At 39.6% G+C, this 26454-nt stretch overlaps 1 protein-coding gene across 7 annotated transcripts in view; it reads right to left on the bottom strand.

Moving 5' to 3' along the window:
- Positions 1 to 26454, bottom strand: part of mctp1a (multiple C2 domains, transmembrane 1a) — a 128106-nt gene that overhangs the window by 97985 nt on the left and 3667 nt on the right. Inside the window, exon 1 of one of the 7 annotated variants that reach the window (XM_065965415.1) lies at positions 13305 to 13392. The exons of 4 other annotated variants lie outside the window; for them this stretch is intronic. In XM_065965415.1, coding sequence (XP_065821487.1) covers positions 13305 to 13325 — 21 coding nt within the window. In that variant the 5' untranslated portion in view covers positions 13326 to 13392. Of the gene's footprint in view, positions 1 to 5500; positions 5895 to 13304; positions 13393 to 26454 lie in introns of those variants that run through there. 2 more of the 7 variants (XM_020652380.3, XM_065965420.1) reach the window with 2 other exon arrangements.

Below are 26454 nucleotides of genomic sequence, written 5' to 3' on the forward strand. Positions count from 1 at the left end.
ACTGACTCAGACAGCCTTGTTTCTTTTGGCAGGCTCCAGAAGCCTGGGGATCCGATTAGCAAAAGCGCTGTCCCTTTTAGTTTGCAACCTGGAGTTTTGAAAGTATAGACGACTATAGTGCCCGACGATCTCAAACTATGCAAAGGTTCCGAGGTATCATAACATTTAAAATATAAAAAGCACAATGTTACTAATAGACATATCAATTACATCTCAATCCTAGAATAAAGAGGCCTTCTCAGGAATGATGTGCATGTGATGATTGCTCTTTGTACTTCTTAAAAAGCCAAGCTGCAGAGTTCTGTTCAGTCTTTTCCAAGTCCTTTTTAATCAAGACAAGAAAGTAGGGGAACATTTATTCCTGGTTACAGACATCCAGCTGCCATTTTCACATTACTGTTGTACAGCTTCATGTCACTGACACCACAATTAGAGCATACCCCCCTAAAACGGTCGCTTCACCAGTCATAGCCAGCTCACTGACGTCTCACTACAGTACAGTACTGAAGACATGAGTCACTGTACTTATCAGTAAAAACCTACAAAAAGAAGAAGACATTTTTAGCACCTCCAGATGAATTGCAACGGCTGTGGATTAAAAGTGCTTGATGTGTAAATACCACATCCTGATGCAGCAATTTTGAGCTTCCCTTTTGACAAAAATGCTGCTGTGAAGTAACACATGATAAAGAGTTGATGACGATGACAAGGACATGAGCGCTCACAGTACATACAGTATGAAACATAAGAAGCAGCACGCTTGTCTGCTGCATCTGACAGCTACACGACGCAGGCAGTTCCATAAATAATGAATCGGAAAAATCTTCCACTGAGAGCAAACGACAGAGGTGGAGGAGAAGGAGGGAGGAGGTAAAAGAAGAGCAGTTGAAGAGAGTAAGATAGCAAAGTAGAGTGTACGAGAGAAACAGAGGCAGCTTGAAAGAGAAATAAGATGTGTGCACACTGATGAAGGTAAATCACAAAAAAGTAGAGCGAGAATGTTTGTGTAGAACTAGAGAGAGGTTATGACAGCTAGAAAGCAGAAACGGGAAAAAATCAGAAACTGTCGAGGAGGGTGACGGGTAATAAGAAGCCTTTGTGATACACCTGCACTCACAGACAAACTCACTTTGTCTGTGAGTGCAGGTGTTGTGTTTGAAATACAGGAAACATCTCTCAAACAACAACCACATTTGGCAGACGGCAGAACATTAGCAGGTTTCCCCCCATGAGTTTGTCACCACTGAATTTTGGGCATCAAGTGTTGCTGACATCGCAGACAGAAAAGCTTGTCGCCCTGCTGCCAACCCAGCCTGTCAGCCGACCCAAAGCCAGTCAACGCCAGCCTGATATCACGCTGACACACCTCACAAGCAAACAGTGTGCAGCTCCGAACAGAGCGGAGCGTGTCCGTCAGGAACATGTTGATCCGTCTGCTGGCTCAGCGACTCCACAGCAAAAGAGACCAAGCCCAAAAAAGACACTAACGTACATCAATCACTATCTCTGTTTTGTTATATGTATATTTATATATATATATGGGTGTCCAGCTATCAACATAAAGAGGCATTATTTGTTTCATTCCTTTGATTTGGTTTCCATATCAGAAACCTAAAATATGAGAATTATTTTCTAATCTTAAAATGATGAAAGCTATCTGTTATTAATTGTTCAGCATAAATATCTTTAATTATGCCAACAATGCCAAATGGTGTGTTATAAATCAAGCCCATCAGCACAGGTTTGATTTGTGGAACAGAATACATTTCACGCTTGCTGTCTGCTTGCTCAATTAAGTTAAAACTATCAGTGTGATAAGATGAGTAATATGAGTGAAGCATGTCATCTGTATTCAAAAACACTTATACCACTATACTGCCATTTTTGGGGATTTTGATCTCCCTTTGACTGCTGCAACAGTCGCACTTTTGTGTACATGTAAACCAACATTAGCCACTTTAAGACACTCATGTTCCAAGAGTTTCAGATATTTTTTTGATCACAGTACATTTAGGTGTCATAAAGGCTAAAGCCAGATCCAAAATGTAGCACTGAGTGAGCGTGCAACAGGAGGACATTAATCACAGACTGACATCCTCAAAGAGTCATCCAAATGTATTTGATTGGAACAACTCCAATCCAATCTACTCCAGTGCAGCTTTTATGTAAATTAACCTGTGCTGTATATCAGATTGACTCACTAATGTAAATATTGATGAAAATATCAAAGCATTTTTTTGGGCAAGGTGTAAGTGGTGGTACAAAAAGCCTTATTTATCATTTTAATTTCTTCATCTTGCTCAACTCTAGCTTATTTTTTTGCTGATTTGATTTTAAGGATACTCCTGTGATTCCACCTGTTGTTTGTTGTTTGATCATATCAGCTCTTTATGTGCCATATATTGCAAATTGAACGACGTAATATATCTTAAAAAATAATCAAGAAAAATTAACTGTTTCAATGGAGAGCTGTTAGTATGATACAAACTGTACAATTGATGACATTTGAGGATGCACCCTTGCTACTTGCAACTCACAATTACTAACACTGCTTCATTTAATATGTTGAACATTTCAAAATGTTTTGAAATCATGAAAATAATCCTGTGTGTTGATGTTCCCTTGAGAACCATTTCAGGTCTAACTACTGAAAAAGCACTTACAGAGTCAGTGATGTGTCAACCCTTTCTGTCTTGTCCTGTGCTGCATTTCCTCCAGAACATACTAATAAGACAGGAGAGCTGTCCATCACCATCTCATTTTCTACAGTTTAGGAATTCTCCCTCTTTTACCTCCCAACGTTGAGTTCTCTGTGTGTGACTGATGGTGAAGGCTGCCATGTCTTATGAGATTGATTATGCATGATGAAGCCTGGCCTCTCATCACAATCGACTCCTAAAGCAGCACCCTTTCCCCCTCCGCCTGAGTCGTGATGTTAGAGTATGGATCTGGTCCGATCAGCAGAAAAGACTCCACGCAATGCATTTAAACAGTATTTAGGACGCATAAAGCAACACTTTTTGTATGAGATACTGCACTGATTGGACCCCCAGATGGGCTGGCGTCACTGCGGGCGTCTTTTAAACCAAAGAGTTACACCAAATAATTCTTTGTGGACTGACAAACCTAAACATTAAATCTGTTTCTTAGTTTAACAATAATCATATTTACAGTATGCCTACAAATTAGAGATCCAATCCAACAATTCTTGACGTTTGCTATACTTAAAGTAGTCTCTGTGCCAGCTGTTACCTTCCCAAAACAGCAGGATCAAAGATGGTGGTAGCTCCCCCCACGCTGACAAACAAACAAACTGGCAGCATGACAAACAGTCCGTACCTTCTACAACATTGCCTTTGCAAAACAAACGCTATACTGAGAGGTTACTGAGAAAATGTAGGAGTAGAAGATCTGAAACGAGCAGGTGATGAGATGTGAAGTGATGAGACAACTGGCAAGTGAAAATTTATCACATTAATCTTCTACAAAATCCCCAACCCGACATATCAAATTGTGCAGCGGTAACTAATCTAATCTATCACTCTAGCAAGAGTAAAGCCTCCTCTATCCCAGACCTCCTGAGCTGGAATATTTACACCGACGAAAACTGCTGCAAACGTTGGTCTTTTCTGAACTCTGCAAGGCGTGATGACAGGTAATCAGTCACGGTTTGGAAGTTCTTCAACTATTTTGAAATTCAATTTGGGAGCCAATATAGCATAACTAGCTGACGAATGTTGTAATCTTGCACCCAGAAGTGGTTGGGTATAAACATAGTTTGTTTCCCAGACGAAATCTTTCTTTATCATTAAATGATGGAAAGACTGCAGAACATCAAAGACACCGAGTATGATGCTGATACAAAAACCTCCATGCATATACAAAGAGGTGCCTTAAAATTAGCTTTTCCCATTCTGTATGTAATGTGTTTATTTAATTTACCAAAAAAGAGGGCGGGGGGGTTAAATCCATTAGTCTAAACTTAATGTCAATACATGCATCCAATGTATTGAAGAGAAAGTAAGCATGCTATATAATGTAGTAAATATACTTCACATGGCAAGATGAATGGTTCAGTCACACCTCAGAAACACAACATTCTACATAAAACTCTGTTAGAAAAGCTGCACTTAACCACAGTAGCCTCTCCCAGGAGAACTTCACAGTGTGCATTATGCATGTGCTGCACTGTGTATGCAAGCAGGGACAAGAAATGACATCGAGGACCTGGGCACAGGCTGTCATTTATTTTTGCACTCTTTTCTTGGTAAAGGGAGTGAAATGATTTGATTTTTTTTAAAGGTGAAACCAACATTTTACGGCAAGAAAATGACCCTAAATATTTCTTGCCATAAACTAAGCATGTAAATTGTACTCGGGCAACCCAACGATTACTGAAGAAACCTGCAATATGTCCTGCTGGGAGTAGCATCAGGAGAGAGAAAGAGACAGCGAGAGGAAGGGAGAGTCCCTCAGATCTCCTCATCAGACCATTGCTCTTCACCATCTTCAGGCTTTTCCCATTACATGATGTAGTAATTTATCTAACCGCCTCCATCCCCACTTCTTCTTAGTCATCTTGCCTTAATATATCGCTCCTCCTCTCAGTTGTTATCATTTTCTCTTTCAGTCTTTTCTTCCTCTTTCTCCCCTTTCCCCTAGTATTTTGCTCTGATTCTGAGCACGTTCAGCACCCAGCCCTTGAAACAGGAATAAACTGAACAAGGCTGCAGCTTGAGAGTAAAGGCAGAGGGTTTGCGGACAGGGGAAATAAACTGAGGGTGAGATGGGGGGGGGGGGGGGGGCATGTAAGCCTTTTCCCCTCACCAATGGGAAAGCCCTCCAACAGAAATGGCAATTTACCCTTCTGAAAGCACAGAAGAAGAAAACAAAATGTTTCTGTCAAACAGCATCGACCCATCTCTTGTTTTTGGTTCATCCTGCTGGAGTGACTAACAGTCCCATGTCATGTCATTCTAGCAGACAGCTCAGGTTCCACTCTATTAGAAACTGGACACGACACACCCACTGCACCTCTACCTCGCCAACCCAGGTCACACACACACACACACACACACACACACACACATACAGTCACTCACATTAAAACACCTTCACATTTTGTAAATATGTCCAGTATCTTCTACAGGCAACGATGAGAGAAAACCACCACATAAACAAAGGAGGCATTTAAATTTATGGAAATACTGTAGGAAAATCGATTGTGCATGCAAATGTGTGAATGTGCAGAAGTGATGGAAACATTTGAGTGATGAACGGCACATATCAATCCCTTCACCTCACGAAAGTCTCTCTCTAATCCGGAGGGAAAACACCGCTCCCATACTATACCCCTCTTTACCTTGACACTCACAAACAAACAACAAGGAAGAATCATCAGTATCTCCAAGGAAAAAAAACAGCAGGTAGACAGTCGGAGCAGATGCAGACACATGCCATGTGCGCTGTCATGTGTGTGTGTGAGAGTGTGTGTATATACCTACAGAAAGGCTTCGTCCCGCAGCTGAGAGAGGCAGAGCAAACATCCAGACGCTGAACACGCTCCACTGACTGTACTACTACTGTTGCTGCTGCTGGCTTACTCTCCTATGTGAGAGAGCCACACATAGACAGGCACCAGCTCGCTCTGTACCTAGCTCATTCACACACACACACACACACACACACACACACACACACACACACACACACACACATATGCACGCACAGCAGAGGGCAACCAGCTGTGAGGTTCTGCATTCACTACTCACACATCTGCAGGTGGCTCACGCTCCCTCAGTATCCCCTCACTATCTCTCTCTCTCTCTCTCTCTCTTGCTCTTCCTAGCTGTCACTCACACACACACACACACGCGGCGGAGATGTTCACTATAGACTGACCAATCCGCAAGCATGGGGTAGCATGGGAAAAAGTCTTCAATGTTTGCTGGTGTGTAGCCAATAAGAGAGCTGTGCATATTGTCATATAGCTGGACATTTGATCTACTTAATCAATGTCACAGAGAAACAGAATGGTTAAGAACTGATAGAGGGAGCAAGAATATGAGATGAAATATGGAGATAAATTCCAGAGACAAAAAAATATATATGTGCAAAGGATAAGATGAGATAAGCAGCTGAAGCACTGAGAAATAGTCTACAGATAGTCAATGTACTGCGCATATATGGCTCTTTAGTATCAAGGTGCTTTGCTTATTGCCCCTCATTCCAAACAGACTTTGCCGATGCTGCTGTCATCTAGGAAATTGTGGCACTAAAACAAAGCTAGTCTACCACACAAAGCTGCCCACAAACATATTCTATTATCCTCTTATTTTTTTTATTTTTTTTTTACTCCAGTTCATAATAATTGACAATACTTGAGTATTGCAGCCTTTATAAAAACCCTTCACACACAGGCCAAGTGCGGTCACTAGTTCACCTCATTTAACCTTGTCTAAGTATTGTTTGGGGATTTACAAGCGTGGCTTTGCAAACATTTCCTTTAGTCTCCTGTCCTGTCTTTGAATAAGCTATCAGCCATCAGGCTGGAACAACTTTCCCACTTTCAACACAGCTTTCAAAACATAATGGCAAGAATGGGAGGAATTGTGGCTACAACTGCAGTGATCAAACATTTTGGGAAAATGTACATGTGGTTCTTTTTATCCAATTGGAGAAATTGGAGCTGCCATACAATTCTCAATTTCAGAATCAGAATTAAAACCAACAGGCTGATGTGGATGTCTGTTCAACCTGCTGATAATTACAGACCAAGCAACCTGAAGTGAATGTGGCATCAAACATGTAACAGCAGAACTCCACACAACTAAAACCTGACTGTGACTAAATCAGCAGAGTAATTGTAGTATTCTGTGCAGGTGTGCAGGGCAAGATTTTAAAGTTATTAAAGAGTGCTAAAAAAAAAAAAAAATGTGGATATTGCACCAAATCCTCTCACCTCAAATTAAGCAAAGATTTTTTTTTTCTTATTTTCCTATTACAATAAACCCTTCTGCTACAGTTTCCCTTTATATCACTGTTGACAAAGCTAATGTTCTCTCCCTTCCTCAGCTTTCTGTCAGAGGGAAATTGTTGAAAAAGCAGTTTGGCTTGCTGGTGATGTGCAATTCCTTTATACGCCTTAGCAGAATAAAACTTGTGGCAAATTGGAAGAAACGTCTCCTCACTGTTGAACAATAGACGGACTAATACCTCCCCCTCTGAAACCAATTATCCCCACTCTAGAGCAACAACTTTCCTGCTGAGACAGTACTTCCCCCTTTAGGAGGACAAACCGCGGTACACAGTTCAGGTTTTTCACTTAAGTGGTTAATCAATTAGCTACACAATGTGTGGAGAAAACAGCCTGAAGTAATTTGCCTTAATGAGCCTCTTTATGTATGCACTTCTTATCTTTATTGCAAACAGAAAAAAAAAACATGTAGTAATGGATGCACACATAAATACATGTGTACATTATACAAGATGAATGTGTGTGTACGTGTTTGTGTGTCTGCATACTCCCCTTTGAAAATATCCCAGCATGGTTTGCAGTCAACGGTATAATTTATTCTCCCCTATGATACATTTGTAGGCTTTAAATATTGTAAAAGTCTCTGTGGAGAGGGATCAGCCTGGGAGAAAAACTATTCTTAACCTGTGAGAAACTATGGAAAGGTCAATTCACAAAGAAAAAAATAATTGTTGCATAAAAGAGTTTCTTTTAGACAGAGAATGCACAGCAGAGTAGATGACTCAAAGATAAACCGGAGGGGAAAGTGGACAGATATAGATATAGAAACCTTTTCTTTTTTTTTTTAAAGCAGGAGTGGAATAATGAAAAAAGAAACACGGGAACATTTTAAGAAGAAAACGCCTGGTAGTGCAGAGAAAAGGAGGGACTTGGTGTAAGGTTCACAAAAACACAGCTGATGTATAAACATTCCTCGTTTTCTCCACCTTTTTGATCTATTTGCATTTAGGAAGCAAAGCTGGGTGACCGCCAGCTCAGACAGGGGTCCCGACAGGAGGGGGAAGGTGCCACCCTGCTTCCTGGCACACACTGCTCTGCAGAGTCACGACAAAACCCTGTGGAGGCGCACCAAAGAGAGGGAGCAATGTGTTTGTGTGTGTGTGTGTGTGTGTGAGTGTGAGTGTGAGAGAGAGTATGTGTGTGTGTCTTTTATTACAATAGAGTCAGACCCCAGGACGTGGCAGCTGTCCCTTTCATGTGTGCTTTTTTATGAGGCTTGTTCGGCATTGTCTGTCAGCAGGTCTTATATGACTACAGTTGCTGAGTTCAATCCAGCACAACACAACTCATCCTCACAGCCTAAAGCGCTACAGAAAAACAGAGGAACTACAAATTCTCTCTGGAAAAGAAGCAACACTGACATAATAATGTCTGACGCCTGAGTGTGCTCTCTATAAAACACATTTCCCTGAAGCCAAAGCCCTTCTGACAGGTTAAGAAATAACATAATTGTGACCATGAGGTTTAGAGACATATTACTCCATGTGTACAGTAAAGCATGTTTATTTAGAGACCTTGTGGCGACTGAGGCTAAAGTCCGTACTGCTTAATGGTCTTCTGAATACCAGCAGCTTCCAGCACTGCTACAGAAGAAACATACAAACACCTGCCTTTACAAACACAAATGTTTACACTGTCTATATGCCCCTTATAAACGCTGTGAGATTCTGTTCTTTTTCGACACTCACATGCTGTGACTGGGATAAACAAACACACCCATGCACTGCCTCCATCCTTGCCTGAATCTCCTGGGTTGGCATGTCTGCACCAGCGAACCCTGCAGTGTGCACCATCTGTCTGCTCATTACTCACCACACACACACATCACAGAGCAAACATATAGTCCACACATAAACATGCACAGCACCACAACAGGGAAAATCACACTACATCCATGTTCTCATAGGATGACTGACAAGACTGACAGAGGAGCTGGCAGTAGCTCTTCAAACCTTCTATCTTCTTTGACTATTGCTGTGTTATCAGTTGGCTGAAGAAACAGGAAGAGGTAAAGAGGTGTTATCAGTGCTAGAAGAAGCAATGTGACAGATGGAGTGTTTTTTTTTTTTATCTCGATACCCCATACCAAGTAGAAAGCAAGCTTGTAACATTTACTTTAGAGTTCAAATAAACAATCAATTAAAAAACATGTAAGGCAGCCACTGGGAGTGGGCTGTGCAAACAACTAAGTGGATCCCCACTCTCTATCACAGCAGGCAGCTCACCACTAGTCGCTTTGTACCACTGCAGCACACATGAAGCTCAACCCAACCTCTGCCCTTCATTTTCTCATATTCTCTCTGTCGTTTAGTTATTTTATCTTTGTAAAACGGGAAAAAAATATCTCATTTCACCCTCATTTCTGTTTTTATACAGTATATCTGAGACCTCTGTATGCTGGCAGTGAAAATCCCTGGAGCATCATCAACTTTCTTCATTAGCTTGTACTAGTTTGTGCATGTTCACCCCGCCGCACATTGCGTGTCATGCAGATTTCTCTCAAATCTGTTGATAAATTAAATCTTAGCTATAAATTCCTTGTTAAAACTTACTGAAGGTGGTAATGATTACAAGTGCAGATATTACATTATATGTTTTGTTTTTTAAACAGCCAGTATAGCAGACAATATACATTTTCTTTTCTGCTTGATTTTACTATATCAACTAAATGCTTGTTTTCATCACTAACAAAAAAAATGGATACAACACATGTTGCTCTTTTCTTAACAAATTAAAGACCCATTTTACTGGCCACAGCCTAGTGGTGAGTCCACGCGCCCCATGTGTGGAGGCTGTGACCCTCCAGGTGAGCAGCCTGGGTTTGGGTCCGAGTCATTCCCCACTAACCAATTTTGACTCTATCCACTGTCCTAGCTCCAAATAAAGGCATAAAAAGCACACAAATAAACTTTAAGAAAATATAGAAAAGATCTTTTTTACTTCACATTAGGGAAATCCCTACCGTCGTCTTATGTAAGATAACAAGTGCTACTGCACTAATAAATAAATTGTAGCTGAATCATAGAAATATTAAAAAAGGCGTCACAGAGCAAATAAAAAAGGTGTTGGCGGCTACAAAGAGAGATGAGAGGTAAACAAAGGGGCTGAGGAAGGAAAAGGGAAAGCATCGATGTACAAAGGGCACAGTCTGGGTTGAAGCTGAGTGCCCAAGTAGCTGCCAACAGAGGAGGCACAACCCCTCCTGGGAGAATTAGTGCTTCCCTTGGATCTATAGATGGATTCATCTCACTCCTCTGTTGACTTTTGTGTCTGCCATGTCTTTGTCTGTCTCTCTCTCTCTCCCTCCTTGACTTTGCTTGCTTCATCAGTTGCTACTTGTTCTGCGGCAGGTTGCTAACTCTCCGTCTCCCCTTTGTCTCCTCTCTACTCTAAACGTCAGTATCCTTTGAAAGGTTGTTTTTCAGCAAGATTGTCAATTTGCATTCATCATCTCAAAGACAAACGTGGAGACAAAGTCAAAGTAATCGGTCACCCTAATTAGGAGACATGATCGACAGCAAACCCTGACCTTTACATAATTGGAGGAACTGAACCGGTTTCACTCTTAAACGCCTCAAATATATATCAAGCTGTTACTGGACTTACACACAGTTAATGAAACAATGTGGAAACAATGTTGGAAGATATTTTTTGATTAAATTAAAATGTATATTTAAATTATTTCCACTGTGATTACAAATTACATAATATCTGTAATTCTGTGTAATGTACTTTCTCTACCTCAGTCTGTTGTTATATACATCTTCCAAAGTGTAAAACATGCATGTATCACAGTTGTATGTCTGATATTTATTTTGTCAAGTGCTATAAGGATTACAAAAGCTTTCCAGTTGAGTGACCATCTTCTCTTTCTTATACTGTTTATCCTTTCCACACTGCATTTGAGGGATAAACTTCCTGATATCGTTATTGGCCCCAAAAATCCCGTATCAGTCGGCCCTAGTTTGAACTGTTAATAAACTCAAGTTAAAGCTATCTCTCTTTGCTGTTCGAGTGTTTTGAAGGTCAGTGTAATTTGAGCTTTATGGCGACAAAGTTCAACTTCATGACCTCATTAAATAAAAGCTACTTCTGACTACAAAAACATATACGCAGCTGTCTTGTGATTGTAAATGTGACTGACTTAGAAGTCTCCTCATTCATACAAGTTAGTAAAATTATTCATCACAATTTTGGCAATGACAGATTTGAGCATTGGGGGGACGGGCCTACCTAATATAATGGTAGGGGAAACACTGTGTAGTGACATAAGAGAACAAAGCACTTTACAGAGACCTGTCTGTAAAGCTCTCCACAAAAGTAGTTTAGGAGAGCAATGAAGAATAGGTAAAATATCTCTAATCTTGTTTTTTAAACAAGCTGTCTAATCTTATCTGCCCTGTTGTAATCAAAGTAAATCATTCTAGAAGAAACTGGATGATAGATCACATCTTCTCCGTGTCTGATGTTTTTTTTTACTTCTTATTAATAAAGAATTGATCTAAAACAACTGTAAGGCTCATCAATACATATCTTACGCATGTGAATTTTGTTTACTTTGCCTAAAACTTATATGACTGTGTCAGGGCTTTCCACAAGCACTGGGGACCCCAAGACCCCCATAGATGGCTACTTAGTCCCACCAACTGATTACTTCATATGTCTGTGAAAAAAGCCCTGTTGTGTCCCATCAGAAATATAAACTTTTAATCAAAGTAAAGTATACAGGCCAGGGCATTTTATGCTTACATCTATGATGTATTAACTGTGCTTAATCTACTTATTAACATATGCCATTCAAAGACAGTAATCCAATACTCTCACACACACACCAATGTCATTTAGTAAAATTATTTCTTCGAAACAAAGTTGCAATGATGATAACAGTGTTGAACCCACTTTGCTGTAGGTGAAGGTACGATTGTCTATTGGCCTAATATTACTGTAGTACTCAGTATCTCTGACTCCTAGTATCCACAGTTCCCTCATACGATGATTGAAAAGAAATGCACAAAAAAACAGCATGCCATCACATTATCTATATTTGCAACAGATAATAAAAACCTGTATCCACAATATTCACCAAAACAGAAATAAACACTTCCACACAAATATAGGCAGAAAAATGCCGGATATACCCCGATACATGCTAAAAATATTTTAAGATCGGCTAAGCTTTTCCTTGAACACTCTAGGATTCTTCCCCCACACAGTGTGTCATCTCAACAGCCCACACTCCAGACCTGAGGGATTGTAGTAGCAATCCTTACAGGTTTCACCGGGTGATTCATCCTCTTTCATTCGAACACCCACACGCACACTAATAACCCCACATGGCTCTAACAGCACCAATAGAGCGCGACATTGGTCCGTAAAAGCTAAGTCTTAAAAATATAAATCTATGCAAGAGCCTTCAGTATAACTGTACTTGCCCTTAAGGTTTATTAAGAGTGATGATAGGGACTTTCATTCTCATTTCATCCAACAAACAAGTTATATTGCATGTGCATTGCCATCATAAGGCAGGACTGTGCCTCTTTTTAAAGATGGATCACTGTTAAGCAATCACTTAGAAAAACTATGAGTAGTTTCTCTTTTGCTCTCCAGGTAGATTTCAGTGACAGAGATGTCTGATTGGTAAGACTCTGTACTTACTCTGGTCCTGACCTGCATTGTTTTGATCTGTCTACATGGTTGAATTGTCATTTTGTACAATCTTGATGAGAATGGTCAGATCTGGCCGTTGTCCTCTTCAGGTGGGCAATACAAAGTATAAGTAGTATCCTCTTACATCAACACTGAGGAACATTTCTATTTGTATCGACATCTTGAGGTTGTATTTATCCAAAATGTGTGTGTGTGTGTGTGTGTGTGTGTGTGTTTCTGAGATGTCCAACAGAAGGACAGAAAAAGAGCAGAGGGTTGTGTTGGTGAAGAGTTGTTGCTGCACTAATAGTCCAGGTAAAGCACATACCTCATACTCAGAAATGTTAAATACTATTTTTTTAGGTGTGTGAATGGCAACCATTGCCCAAAAAATGTGTTGAACTGCATTTCAAGCTTTTATCAACAAAACAACAAAGCTTGAGGTGTTCCTTTCACACAGAACCTTTTGTTTTGTTTTACATTAAACTACTTAACTGATTTATCATGTCGTTTAGTATAAGTTAGTAAGAAAATACATTCTAGTACTTTGGAAATATTGAAAGTGCTGTTAACTAGGTCTAAAATAAAAACAACCTTGACGGGAATTTATTATGAAACTCACCCCTGATTGTGTGGAGCTCATGGCTGAGAGACAGGGTACGAACAGTCCAGCGTCCCTCACGGCAACACTGCAACACTTTCACAGTAACATGATATCGTTAGTCAGACGACTGATAGGAAAAAAAGTTAAGGGGCTATATATATTTATGTGTGTGTGTCAGCTGCAGATGTACACAAGGACAGGGGCAGGGCCCCCCTAGTCAAGCCCCCGTGTTCAGACGTCACCATAACTGTGAAATGCTTAGATGTCTGACCAACAAATTAACACATTTGTGGATGAAAGGGCATCCCACTGTCAGCCAGCTAGGATACAAAGAAATAAGAGCCCCCTCACACTTCTGAGTAAAGTCCTTGAGAAATGTCACAAAAATAAAAAAGATGCAGATACAAAGATTAAATAGAGTGAGAGTGGTCAAATTATAAACAATGCTGTGAGCTGATTTTATTTTTATTTTTATGAACATGTCCTGTGGTCAAAATCATGGCTTAGAAATAGAAGCCACCTGTTGAATGAGACAACTTCAGTATCATACTCAGCTGGCAGGACTCTGATGGAAATTGGAAAAATGCCAGATTTACAAATATTTGTCACCATAGTATTCCTAATTACATTTATCTTTAGAAAAAGATGACCCACCAGAGGAAGACATGCATTTTATGTAATCTGAATTAACATGACAACCAACTTCTGGATCACATGTTGAAATAATACATGAAACTCTAATGTAAACAACAGAGAAATCACCAGTCTAGTTGGGTGCAGTACAAAAGGAGAGGACAGAAGATATTTTAATTGCTTGTTACTGAGGTAAGTCCTTTTTGGGTGTTAATGTTACTGTTATGTTGATTTTCTTTGAGCTAACAGGTGCTATAGGTTTGTGTCAGGTTGTTTTTTAACTTATTCCTAACAGTCACTGAATGTAGACACACTGATGTTTTCTTTTCTATTGTTACAACATACATTTACCAACCACATATGAATGTGAATACATTAGAAATATCAGTGCTTCTGCTATTTATACAAACAACAAATTTAAAGTTAACTGTTAATACATTTAGCTAAAAGTTAAAGTAGCTAACTGTAGAGCTGGGCTGAGCTTGTGTTGAGCTTGTGTTGCCAGGCAACGGTTATACATAACATTTGTGCAAGAAATTGAAAATGTCAAAATCAGAGAAGAATTTGAAACAAAATATTGTTTTTCATTAAATAACCAAAACAAAAAATCAACTTTGTTTAAAAAATGATCTTGTCGAGCTTTTAAGATGATCACGACTGCTGTCTTTACCCTGTCCCTGTGTATTCACTGAGAATAGAAAAGGCTAAAGAAAGTAATTCTAAATAAGAGGTGGGGCTTCAAAGTCAAATAAAAGAATATATGTTTTAAGTTAAATTTTCCTCTGCTTCAGTTGTTTTCCAGAGAGAACTTCTAAGAAGTGGATATCCTGATGGCAGAAAGTGGCAGAAAGGAGCGTCTCAGTGTCTCCACCCTCAGGTTAATTTCTTACAGTTGTTTATGAAGAAATAGACTGCACATATTTTTGTAATGTGTTGCTGTTGTCTGTGTCATTACTGGAAGGTGTTCCATTCAATCTGTTTAATGTTTTTCTGTTGAACAACCTTTATCTTGATGATTGGACAGGAAGAGAAAACAGGCAGCAAATGACAGGAGGATCTGCAGGATGGTGAATAAACAGGTGGAGAAGCAATTCTTGGATATGCATATAGAGTTCTTCAAGAAGCACAACAATATAACGGAGATCATTGCTAATCTGATAGATAAACAAATAGAGCAGTCGGAGATTTTAGAATGGATGGCAGAATGCATACACATCCTGGCGAAGAACATGGAGGACAAACATGAAGACATGGACAGGTTAAGCTTGAACTGTTCGGAAACATCCTCTGAAACCGACAGCATCCCCGCAAAATATGAACCAGAGGAAAGCTCCAAAAGTTTGCTGAATGATTCCAGTGGTGAGGACACCAGAGATGCCTCCAATGATGCGGACAGTCCGGACACAAGTTTGCAACCAGCTGAAAGGGAGCAACATGAAAAGCAGCAGGCTTCATCTGATGGTACCACTGTGCTAACACCGCCAGCTGAAGAAGGATGCAGAGGAGAAGGAAAGCACGAGGGATTACTTTAGTGTAAACCCCAGCTTCAAGTACCATGAAGTCAAATGTGAATAGTAGAGTACAAGTAGGGCAGCTGGAGGATGAGGTGAGGGGAGAGATGCAATGGAAGGAATGGATCAAACAAGAAGTTAGAGGACAACATTACAAAAAGCCGCATCCCATATCAGATCAACAAGAGCAGAAAACGGTCAAAAGGAGAAGACAACTTGGTGAAAAGTAAGATGAATCTTGCTAACCTTCTGATTCATCTTTTAAGCTGGAGAGATTTGAAGATGAGGACTGAAGGGCTCAGGCTCAATAAATGCTTGATTCAGAAAATAAAACATTGTGCATTAAAAAAAAAAAAAGTTATCCGTTTTAATAGATTAACAAAAATACTATCACTCCCTGTCTACAATGTGACGTTGCTGCAGTGTATCAGTGGGATTGATGAGCTGGTCAGGTTCACTGTACAGGTGCCTTTTCTCAAATAAACTAGTATTCTCCTTCTACTGGTTACACCAAGTTCCTCTTTTCTTCAAAATCAACTCTTTAGGGATAAGAATTAACAAAGAAAGACAGTTCTGCTGGCAAAGATGGTGTGTCTACAGACATCAACATTTACCTCACAGCAGTAAAGGAATATTAACGCACATTAATGTGAAATTCATCTGGGCATCCTATTCAGTCTTAAAGTAACAAAAAAGGAATTCAGTGTTTGATCAAATACTAAGGTACAATATGTTCTATCTTGAAATGTATGATCCAGATTACTTTAACAGTTATATTTCACTTCAGTATATTTGGGATAAATCAGTACCCACTGAAAGTAACTAAAACTAACAAACCTGGAGTCATTGCAATGAATAGATTCAAAATGAGTACACATTTTACCGCAGCTCATTTAAGGTTATAACCCCTTCTTCCAGATAGGCGTCATTATTGCAGAATGAGCATTCCTGATAAAAAAAAGTTTGCAAAAGTCTGAATTTATCTCAATAGGCAAGTAAACAAATGTATTCAAACAATCAAAGCTTTCTCACCCAGAATGCATAGAATTTGCCTATTGGGTGGAGAGAGACCTGAGTATACAGTAATGGCCCGACTTGCACACCTTTTTGATTTGAACAATAGAAGTTTAAGCTGGCTATCATGCCCTTAGGTTAATTGGTGCCAATTAAGAAAAAAATGTTTTTTTTAGATTCAGATGTGACAAGCATGGGTATTGTGTAAGAAATTAAGAACAGCAGATAGGCATAGAAACTGGGGGTCATATCCAATAGGAATTCTTTTCTTGTAAATTAATCGTAAACAGTCTTTTTCTCAGGTCGTGTGGACCTATTTCAGAGATTGAAAACATACAGTTACTCAGTCTTTGAATTTACTTATTCCAAGTCAAGAGACTATATTGTAAAAACAAAGAAAACATCCAATGAGATGAAAGCTATTGATCTTAATGGGAGAGTAAAAACAGAGTGTGCAGAAAGCTGAACAGAGTGGGCAGAAAGTGGCATTACTGTGAGAATAAGAATCACATGATCCAGCCAGCCAGCCAAAAAGCCTCTCTTGTCATATTCTGCCAGTTTCCTCTCTTCTCCTCAGAGATCCACACCACACATCAGCTTTGCACCAGTAGGTGGCACCAAGTCCCTTCCCTCTCTAGCCACACTCAGCAGAAAATTCAAGTGTCAATAAAGAGACATCATGGCGATACAAACCATCACTTGTATGTTTGTTTTTTATTTCATGCTGTCAGTTTCAGGCTGAGCTGACCATCAGCTGACCCTTGCTCTGCAGAGAGAATCATATCACAGAATACCAGAGTGAGTATTCTGCCTATTGAGTCTGCTGTCGGCAACACTAATATGATGATGATGTGTCAGAAGTATGTTCCTCTCCACCAGTTAGAGCCCTCAATAAAACAGTTTCCCTGAAGAAAAAGAACAGCCAGTGTCACCTCCTGACACAACATTTGACTGATGGATTCTCAGACTTTAAATACCTGAACTAAAATAGTCAGCAGTAATTTATCCAATGCCCTTCAAGAGAAATTCTAGTAATTTTCAAACTCCATTTCAACCTTAGTCTAAATGGATTTAAGGTGCATTAAGTTTTTAGAAATGCTCCAGATTATCTCAGCCATCATTGGTTGCAACTAAATCCCCGGGGGCAACTGTTCCTGATCAATGTAAGCCTACTATAAATACACAGTTCTTCCACTGTTTTTAGGGATATCTGTAGGGAACTGGATCCTTTCCACAATGTTTAAAGACACAAATAAATCACTTTATGTGAGTGGCAAAAACAAGCCCTTTTCATGAATGTATTTTATAGTCACACATGATGACATGATTACATTGCAGTCTGTTACACTGCTGCTGGCTGAGTGGTTGTACTAGACAAGAACAAATGTGTGCCTACACTTAGTTAAGATTTTAAAATGATTTTAAACAGGTTAAAAAATACCAGAATGAAAGACAAACCTAACTGTGTTTGCTGTTAAATAGAAGAAGAAATATCAGCAAACATAAGCTGCAGTATTCAAAGTCATTTTCTATCCATACAAGAACATCTGGAGTTCAAATCATTTTTTTTTAAATGTGACCAGTAAAATCAAGCAGAGCTTTTTGTCTTGTTCATTGCAAACTCAAAGTGATGGCTTTAAGTAAAAGACAAATATTCCAGCCCTATACATACCGTAGTACTTCTTAAAACACACATCAGTCTTGTTTCACTAAAGCACCAACCTCTATGTAGGAGCTCAAAATAAATCTATAATCCAAACTTCATTAATTACAGATTTTCTTAAAAGTCCTAATACATGTGACTTATCAGCTGACCTTGTGTTTTTAAGTCTATCCAGTTTAATCCTTTGATTTTCTTTGATTTCCTTTGAACATACAACTTAACCAGCAGTCTTTCAGCATCCGGACATGCAGGCTGTTTTAAATAGACAAACCCGGCCTTCAGGTTGTAACATTCTCCATATCAGGCTCTGCTGTGGCATGATGAGTTACATTCTTCCACATCAATGTATCAGAGCAGCAGCTGCCAACTCTATTACTGCTACGTTACAGGATGTGAAACAGATTTTCTTTGCACATGTTAGTTGCACAAATAAACAAAGGAAAACCTTTCTCCCTTAGTTGTCTTGAATTGGCTTTGCACTCTTTTGTTTTGGGCAATTAGTCTGACTGTGGCTTTTGCACTCAGCGTGGTGGTCAATGACTCAACGTGGTGGTCAATGTGGGGGTCACCGGTGTCAAAAGATCCGGTTTAAAAACACAGCACCATCACAACCTTTCTTATCCAGAAAGCATTCCATTTTTTCAAGGAACATAGCAACAGCAGCTTCAGTTAGACAGTGGGCGTGGAATCCAAATTGCATAGGCTCTTATGAGTTGTGGTTTTGTTAGATGACCAGTCAGTTGTTTGGCCACTCATTTTTCTTTTATTTCCTGATTTGAATATTGGAGTAACCGTGGCAACCTTCCCAGCTGTCGGAAACAACTAAGTGTTTAACTAAATTCACAAAAAGCATGATTGGGCGTACCAGAGTCTCTTTGTGTGCTTTTAAAAGTGTAGTCAATAAAATCAGCAAACCATGTCCCTCTTCTATACAGCCCCCCTTTACCTGAGGAGTGAGAAAATCCCCTTAATGTTTGCCTTGAGTAAAATGAACCTCACAGTGGGTTAGACCGGCTTTAACATAAGCCCAATTAATGTGGCTATCATCTCAAGAACACTAAATAAAACACCCAGAGATACAGACACATATGAATAGCAGGCTGAAACTTCCTAAGATATGAGTGGACAAACTGAATAGAGCCACTCTACCAGCCATTAATGCAGACGTGCAGGAGCACACAGACACACACATCCTCTGCACTCACTTCAGAACAATGTCAAAGAGTTCAGTTAAGCTCAGCTCCGACAATTCAATCAATCAATTTTTATTTGTATAGCGTCAACTCATCACAAGTGTTATCTCGAGACACTTTACAAAAAGCAGGTAAAATACCTTACTCATTGTTATGTTACAAAAAGCAGGTAACTTACTTATTGCTATATTACAAAGACCCGGCCTATCCATCATGAGCACATACAGTGGTAAGAAAAAACTGCCTTATTAAAAGGCAGAACTCTTCGGCTGGATCCCCAGCTCATGACGACACAGCCTTCACAGGCCTAGACGGGCTTGGAAGGGGATAGGGGGAGAGATGGGATAAAATTCAGGTATTTAACCTCTTTGAACTCCTCTTCCTCATTGTGATTTGTCTACATGCAGCAGCTTATGCTCAAGCGGCAACCTCCGGTCCTGAAAAATGAAGCCAATGCGGAAGTGCAAAATCCTGCAGTTCGTCGAGTGTCCGCTGGCTCCAGGAACACCTGAAGTCACATACACATGACGGACAAAAAAGCCGTTTTTACAGCATAAATAAACAGCCTGGTACGAAAACGAAATAGGTCTTACTAGTTATTGTCATCACTGGCACACACTGTATAGAGGGTCATTTTTTTTTTTTAAACGGCCCTGTTTTGATTTTGAAAACGATACGTGTTATCCATTGTTAGGTGCGTAGATGACCTGATTGACAGTTGGGCGCGATGTACGTTTTCGTCAAGAGACTTAAAACCCGCCTCAGCTTCGGCTCTAAGCCTGTCGTTAGGTTGACTTAAAGTTAGACAGAGAGGATTTCCAGCATGGCGGCGGCTGGCGATGAGGCTCCGGAGCCCCCTGACCTAACAGATGGCTGACCTCACTCAGTATACAGTCTACGCTTATGCTTCTTTAAAGGTGGAGCAAGTTTGTCTTTTGTTAACGTGCTAACTTTATGGATTTTCATTTTTTATGCTCAGTTAAGGTAACTTCAGTTCCCTTAATATCAAATGTATAGTTTCTTGTAATGGCGAGCTATTCAGACAAGCTCAAGATATTTAGGAATTTGGGTCAATTATACTTTTCTTGTTAATTTTCAGAACCAAATGCACGCACCTCTGTAAACACCCCTCTCTTCAAATCAAAGTATCTTCTCCGTGGAATCTCTGAGGTCCCCATCCCCCCATGACAAAACTATTCTTGATTTTATTGAAGAGTCATAGATAACCATACCGTATATTCAGAGATAGACAGAGAATACAAAAAAACAATTCCGTTCTTCTGCTCTCAAAGGCAACAGGCAAAAGCATCAGACTGAACTATTGAGATACTATAGTGTGGCAACCTGAAGGTCGGATGCAGTCGCTTTTAAAAGTGTCCTTGGGCAAGAGCACAAACCCCAAATTGCTCCTATTGCTGCGCCAGCGTAGCATGAATGTGTGTATGATGGGATTAGTTAATTAGTTAATACTGATGGACACTTTACATAGCAGAATGTGATGTGTGAATGGGTGAATGTGACATACAGTCAATTGTGACCTCAAAGTGTGTTCACGTTGAAAGACAGCTTGTAGCCAATTGGAAAAGAGCAGAGCTAAATTTTAACATGCCCATTTAGATTTGGAACATTTTAAAGTGGCCAGTTTTTCACACCAAATGTAACTGCAGTAAAAATTGGCAGCCATGTTCCACTCTAAATCAGTCTTAAAGCTCTTTTCCTCTGTAACAAATTCACTGTGTGCTGTGCTGTACTGAAAATAAGTGGAGAAAAAGGGAGGCAGATGGCCTCCTCTTGCAAATGTTTCCACATCTCTCACTGCAGTACACCCCAGAGCCTTTGTGTCTCTTGTTTCCCTTTCTCTGGATCAATACAGTGGCTTTACAGCAGATTACAGTGACTCCCCTGAAAAGTCTATGGACACATAAAGATGTTCCCTTAAGCTCAGAAAGCACAGATACACTCTTAACTTAAAATGTATGATTGTGATTTGCTCCTAAAAACCCAATGATGCTTTGTTCTGATTTGTTATGGCACTTTTGAATCAGTTATCAAAAGCAGTATAAGTCCCCTATAATTCAATGACCAATTCATCTGTTGTAACTGATGACTTTACCATCACTTTGAATTGCCTTGTTGCTGCAATGTGCTATATAAATAAACACGTATGCACTTGACTATTATTTCTCTTATTATGAAATTTTAACTGTGAGAGTTTGAGTGTTTTTATTGTTGAAACTGTGTGTTGCTGCTTTTCTTGGTCAGGTCTCTCTTGAAAAAGAGATCTCTGATCTCAATGGGATTAACCTGGATAAATGAAGGTTAAATAATATTGTCCTCTCACGTCTTATTCTACTAAGGCTTTGTTCGATGTCTAAAGCTTTAATTAGAGTAAATAGGATTTTGTTCTTTCTTCTAATTTCTAGGAGTTTCATTTCTAGGGTTCGAGTAGAAGAAGTAGAATGGTTGTAACATACGAATCCAAGCCCTTTATTTCATTCAGTTTGATGCTATTATTCAAATAGGAAACCTGACTTCCAGAGAGGACAGCCTTTCCTTACAAAACATTCATGTGATGCAGACCAATGTCATGCTACTATTATACGTTGAATGGATCATTAGGAAGTCAGTGAGTCACATGCATATCAAATAAAGGTGCAGCATATTGCACAGAGAACCCAACACCCCAAACAGCCATGCTCCCGTATTGATCTAAATGGGCTGCAGAAACATTTACAACTGAGAGACAATTGGTGACATTTTCATCTACGCTGCAGAGGAGCTCATTTGCAAATATTCAATATCCACTCACCACTGAGGAAGTGAGCTCTATATTGAGTTGCAAATGATATATTAGCATGAGGAGTAGGAAAACCAGCCCACAGCCTTTGGTCACCATGTGTTGTTTTGTCTGGGGGGGAAAAATGGCCACTAACATATTATTGTTGCCTGCTTGTGTTCGTCCTCGCTTTCATCTTGAGCATCCGACCTACTTATTAAGGCCGTCACAGCTCAGTCGTTGAATTTTAAGAGCAGGGAGAGATAATTATATAATAAGGGAGACACAGTGAGGCTTTGTTTTGGATACTAAGGATGAAAATTACAATGAATTTGTCCTCGCACTGCAATAACACAAACAATGTTTAGTGATAAACAAATATCACAAAGCAGGCTATTATTGAATGTCATCTGTTATTTGACCACCCTCTATACTGCACATGTTTCCTTCCTACGCTGACTCGATTCAGTGATAATTAATCTACGTGGGAAGACATCATTAAGAGCTGAAAAGCTAAATCCAAGCTGACCCATCTCTTCCCACGCTCATGATTGATAATCATGCCTACCACCTTTAACTTAATATTCTCTTACCATCTTTGATTATTGCCTGATACCGTTGTGAGAGAAAAGAAAAAGAGGGAGATGACTCATGAAGCAGCCTGCACTGTCATGCCTCTACTTATTTACTATCACACTCACATGCTCAGACTACATGTACGTGTGCCTGTGCGTACCTTTGTTGAGTGTGCACGTGCCTGACTGAGTTTGTAATGAGGCTGTGTAATGCGTTTGCCTGAGACTGGAGAGGACAACGCCGGAGGGTATCACAATGTCACAGTGCAGAGTTCCCAGCTTGCAGTTTGCAGACTGTTATTCTGACCGGCCAGAATACATTTTGGATTTGTCCTCAGAAAGCTCTTTTAAGGGAAGACTATTGTTATCAGAGAGTCGGGAGGAGGAGGAGGGGGGAGGGGGGAGGGTTAAGATAGATGAAGGACAAAGAGAGAGGGCAGGTAAGGTTATCTCTTAAGGGCAAACTATGGAGTGATGGAAAGGAAGAAAATGGAAACAATTTGTTTTTGAAGCCACTGACAAACGAAACACTGCTGGAATACTTTGACGTGAGCCATGTAAAAGGTTGCTTTTGATCTAGTGATACTTGTTGTGGCTGTTGAATGCAGGCCTGAAGGTTATCTTTCTCATGATAAACTGAATGGCTTTGCTGTTTTTATACTATTTAGACTAAATAAAAGATTACCTTTAGTATATTAAAATAGATATTTTACCAGAAATGTATAAGATGATTATTTCATAATACTTCAGATACTGAGGCAGAAGCCCCCCAGCCTCTAAATTGAGATTCTCTAACATTTCTGAATTTGCTTGTCATTTTCCAAACTACCTGCATTTACTGTATTTCCGCCCCTACCCCAAACCCCCGTCCCCTTGTCTATAATTGTATTTCAACCCTGAGCTTCACTCAAGCCGTTCTTCATTAATATCAATGAATATGATTGCCCATCTTGTTATTGGCTTCAAAAAAACGTTGACACAGAACATCTGTCCTCAACAATCCTCTATTTTTCATAGGTAAGAGGTCCCTAGTTCATAGCTCAGCTTGCAGGTTCTTATAAACACATGGACACTCAAAAGTGTTGAATCTCACAAGCACATCTTCAAATGCCAACAGATCAGCTCTCTTGCTTTTAGGAAACGATAGGAAACCTACTGTGCCATCTCACCTCCTCCATAAAATGAAATTAAACCAACATTTGCTGCTCACAAATGCACTTTTCTACACATAAAAGCACTTACATCCTCTATCATAGGCTGTTCACAAATGTCTTTATCAAAGAAATAGGCACACTGGGTCGTGTAGGAGGCTGACAGGAGCCACTACAAGACACTCAATCACAAAGTCAGAGCTAAAAATCCATCAACAACCCCAAAAGGTGTCAGTTATACTTTCGCATGGTTGAGATTTTTTTTTTTTTCTGGCCTTCATGATGACAGCTTTGAGGTCAACATCAATCATGTGCTCGTCTGTGTGTGTCACAGCCGTTGGCCCCTGGAGTTGTTATGAATCCTAATTCAAGCTGCTATCAGGACATTTCCAGAACCAGGCCAGGGGCTGTTTCCAAGTGACAGAGATGCTGTTCTCACAAAACAACCCAGACATCAGCTACAAGAAACACACTCATTCCTACAGGACATCTAAATACGGCTCATTTCACAGGCACTGTCATATCAAAAGAGGACAAAAACTTCAATAATCTCAAAGAAACATTATCTGTACTGCAACATGTACTGTACTGAGGATTGTACACCGCATTTCATGGATCTGAAATCCATTTAGGAAAGCAAGCAAGAGGACTTAATGATTGGCTTTTCCAGCCAGAAAGTACTGATTTTATTTTGGTTAAGTCTGCAAACAAATCACAAAAAACCAATGCAGCCATCATAGCTGGACTGGAGTGTTTTTGTTTTAAATATTACATAACACAATTCTTAACCTGTATGTGCAATCTTTTTTTGAATAAAACACTAAAGATAAAAACTTGTAAACTGCCATATTTTGATATGTACTGTAGGTTATAAACCTACTCTGGGGGAAGCAGCGTGTACATCACCTACAAACATCACTATACACCATGTCCTAGAGACTGGATGGTTGAATGGGAAAACACGCCCCATGTTTTACATCGGATATATTTAGCATTAGGCTGCGAGTGTGAGTGATAGTATAGTCTCTGTGACACAAAAACCTACTTCCCTGTTTCATAAGTGTTAAATATTTTAAAGTACTTCATATGAGCTGAGCAGAAGGAACAACGCAGGAAGGAGGAGGGAAGCGTGATTGAGAAATGAAGGCAGAGTACTCGTGAGTCTCGGGAAAACAGCATCAAATATCAAAAGACAGATGCTTTCTTAGATAGCCTGTTTCGTTTTCATGAATCACTTCCTTCATTTAAATGGATGCAAAGATAATGCAACATATTGTAGCCTATTCTGAGGACTGGAACAAATACTTAAGAAACTAAGTAGATTGCTTTTTTTTTTATGTTCGAACATGGACACAAAGATACAACTAAACTGACTGGAGATTACAAATTAGGATGGTCAAAGCTCAGGTTGTTACCATGATATCTATGAGGTGGGCTACTAGAGTCTGGTCAGGATTCAATACCATGGACAGCGACAGTTCCAGTGACTCAATGCAGGAAAACAGGCTGAATGGATCCACTGTCTGCAATACACAATTGGTTGTACAGCTCAACAACATGATAGAGGATTTGAAGGTTTTACTCAACCTTACGTCATTCCTGAGTTTAACTTTTTTTAATCATACCATTACTGGACTTCTAATGCCCCTCTCCAAGAACATGGTGAGCACAGTGTCAAAAGTTTGGTGGCCAAGGGAGAAAGCGGCTTGGTGTGCCAAAGTTAGCTGCTGACCTCCACCTCTTTGTCACATTTATTTCTACTTTCTTAAGTTGCGGCAGTGTCCCAACATTAGCCTCCATACTGGTTGGGCTGACGAATTCCCACGGGAAATAATTTTCTTACATCAACCGACTTCGCTAGTTAAGCTTTTAAAGCCAGGTGTGTATCCGTTTCCGGTTAATTTCACCAAGCCCCTGCGATTTATCGTTTGAGGTTAATTAATGAAATGAAAATAAATTACTGTTTGAATGGCACAATATCCTCAGAGGACTTATAAATGAAGATTTTGATTTGTAAAACAACACTGAATTGGATGTGTGTTTTGATTGCCAGTGTGTAATTAAATTTTTACATAAAGACATTGAATATTAATGAATTATGGATTTTTTACTCTGGACAAAGGAACGTGACAATTTGTAGATTTAGATACTATTTTTAATAAAGTGACTGAAATTTGGTTAAAAAAATAAACTCCCCTGTACAATTGTATAATAGGCCTACAGATATTTTTATTTTTAATGGAAGCATTTAAAACACCTTAGACATATTTATTTAAAGTAATGAATGACGAGGGTGATTCAATTATTGTAGGGAAATGAATGAATTTGTCTGGATGAGGCAATCTTAAATGTGGGAACTAAAGTTTTAATATTCCAATGTTTTACCCCAAAAACAGGTTAAGATGCAAAGTACTCAATTGGACAGCCAATAGTAGGCTACATCGATTGATTTGGTTATACTGAAACTGGCTGTATATTTAGTTAATACAGCAGATCATCTATAAATTGCTCTGGCTTAATCAGAAAACCAAGCAGAAGGAATCCCAATGAGAAGAAGAAACATGGTAGGGTTATTGGAGCCCCAGTTGACTCTGAAACCCAAGATACACAAGGTGTCGGAGCTGTGGCAAAGCCCTTTTCTTTAGAAATATC

This window comes from Labrus bergylta, chromosome 2, assembly GCF_963930695.1.
Source record: "Labrus bergylta chromosome 2, fLabBer1.1, whole genome shotgun sequence".
Lineage (NCBI taxonomy): Eukaryota > Metazoa > Chordata > Actinopteri > Labriformes > Labridae > Labrus > Labrus bergylta.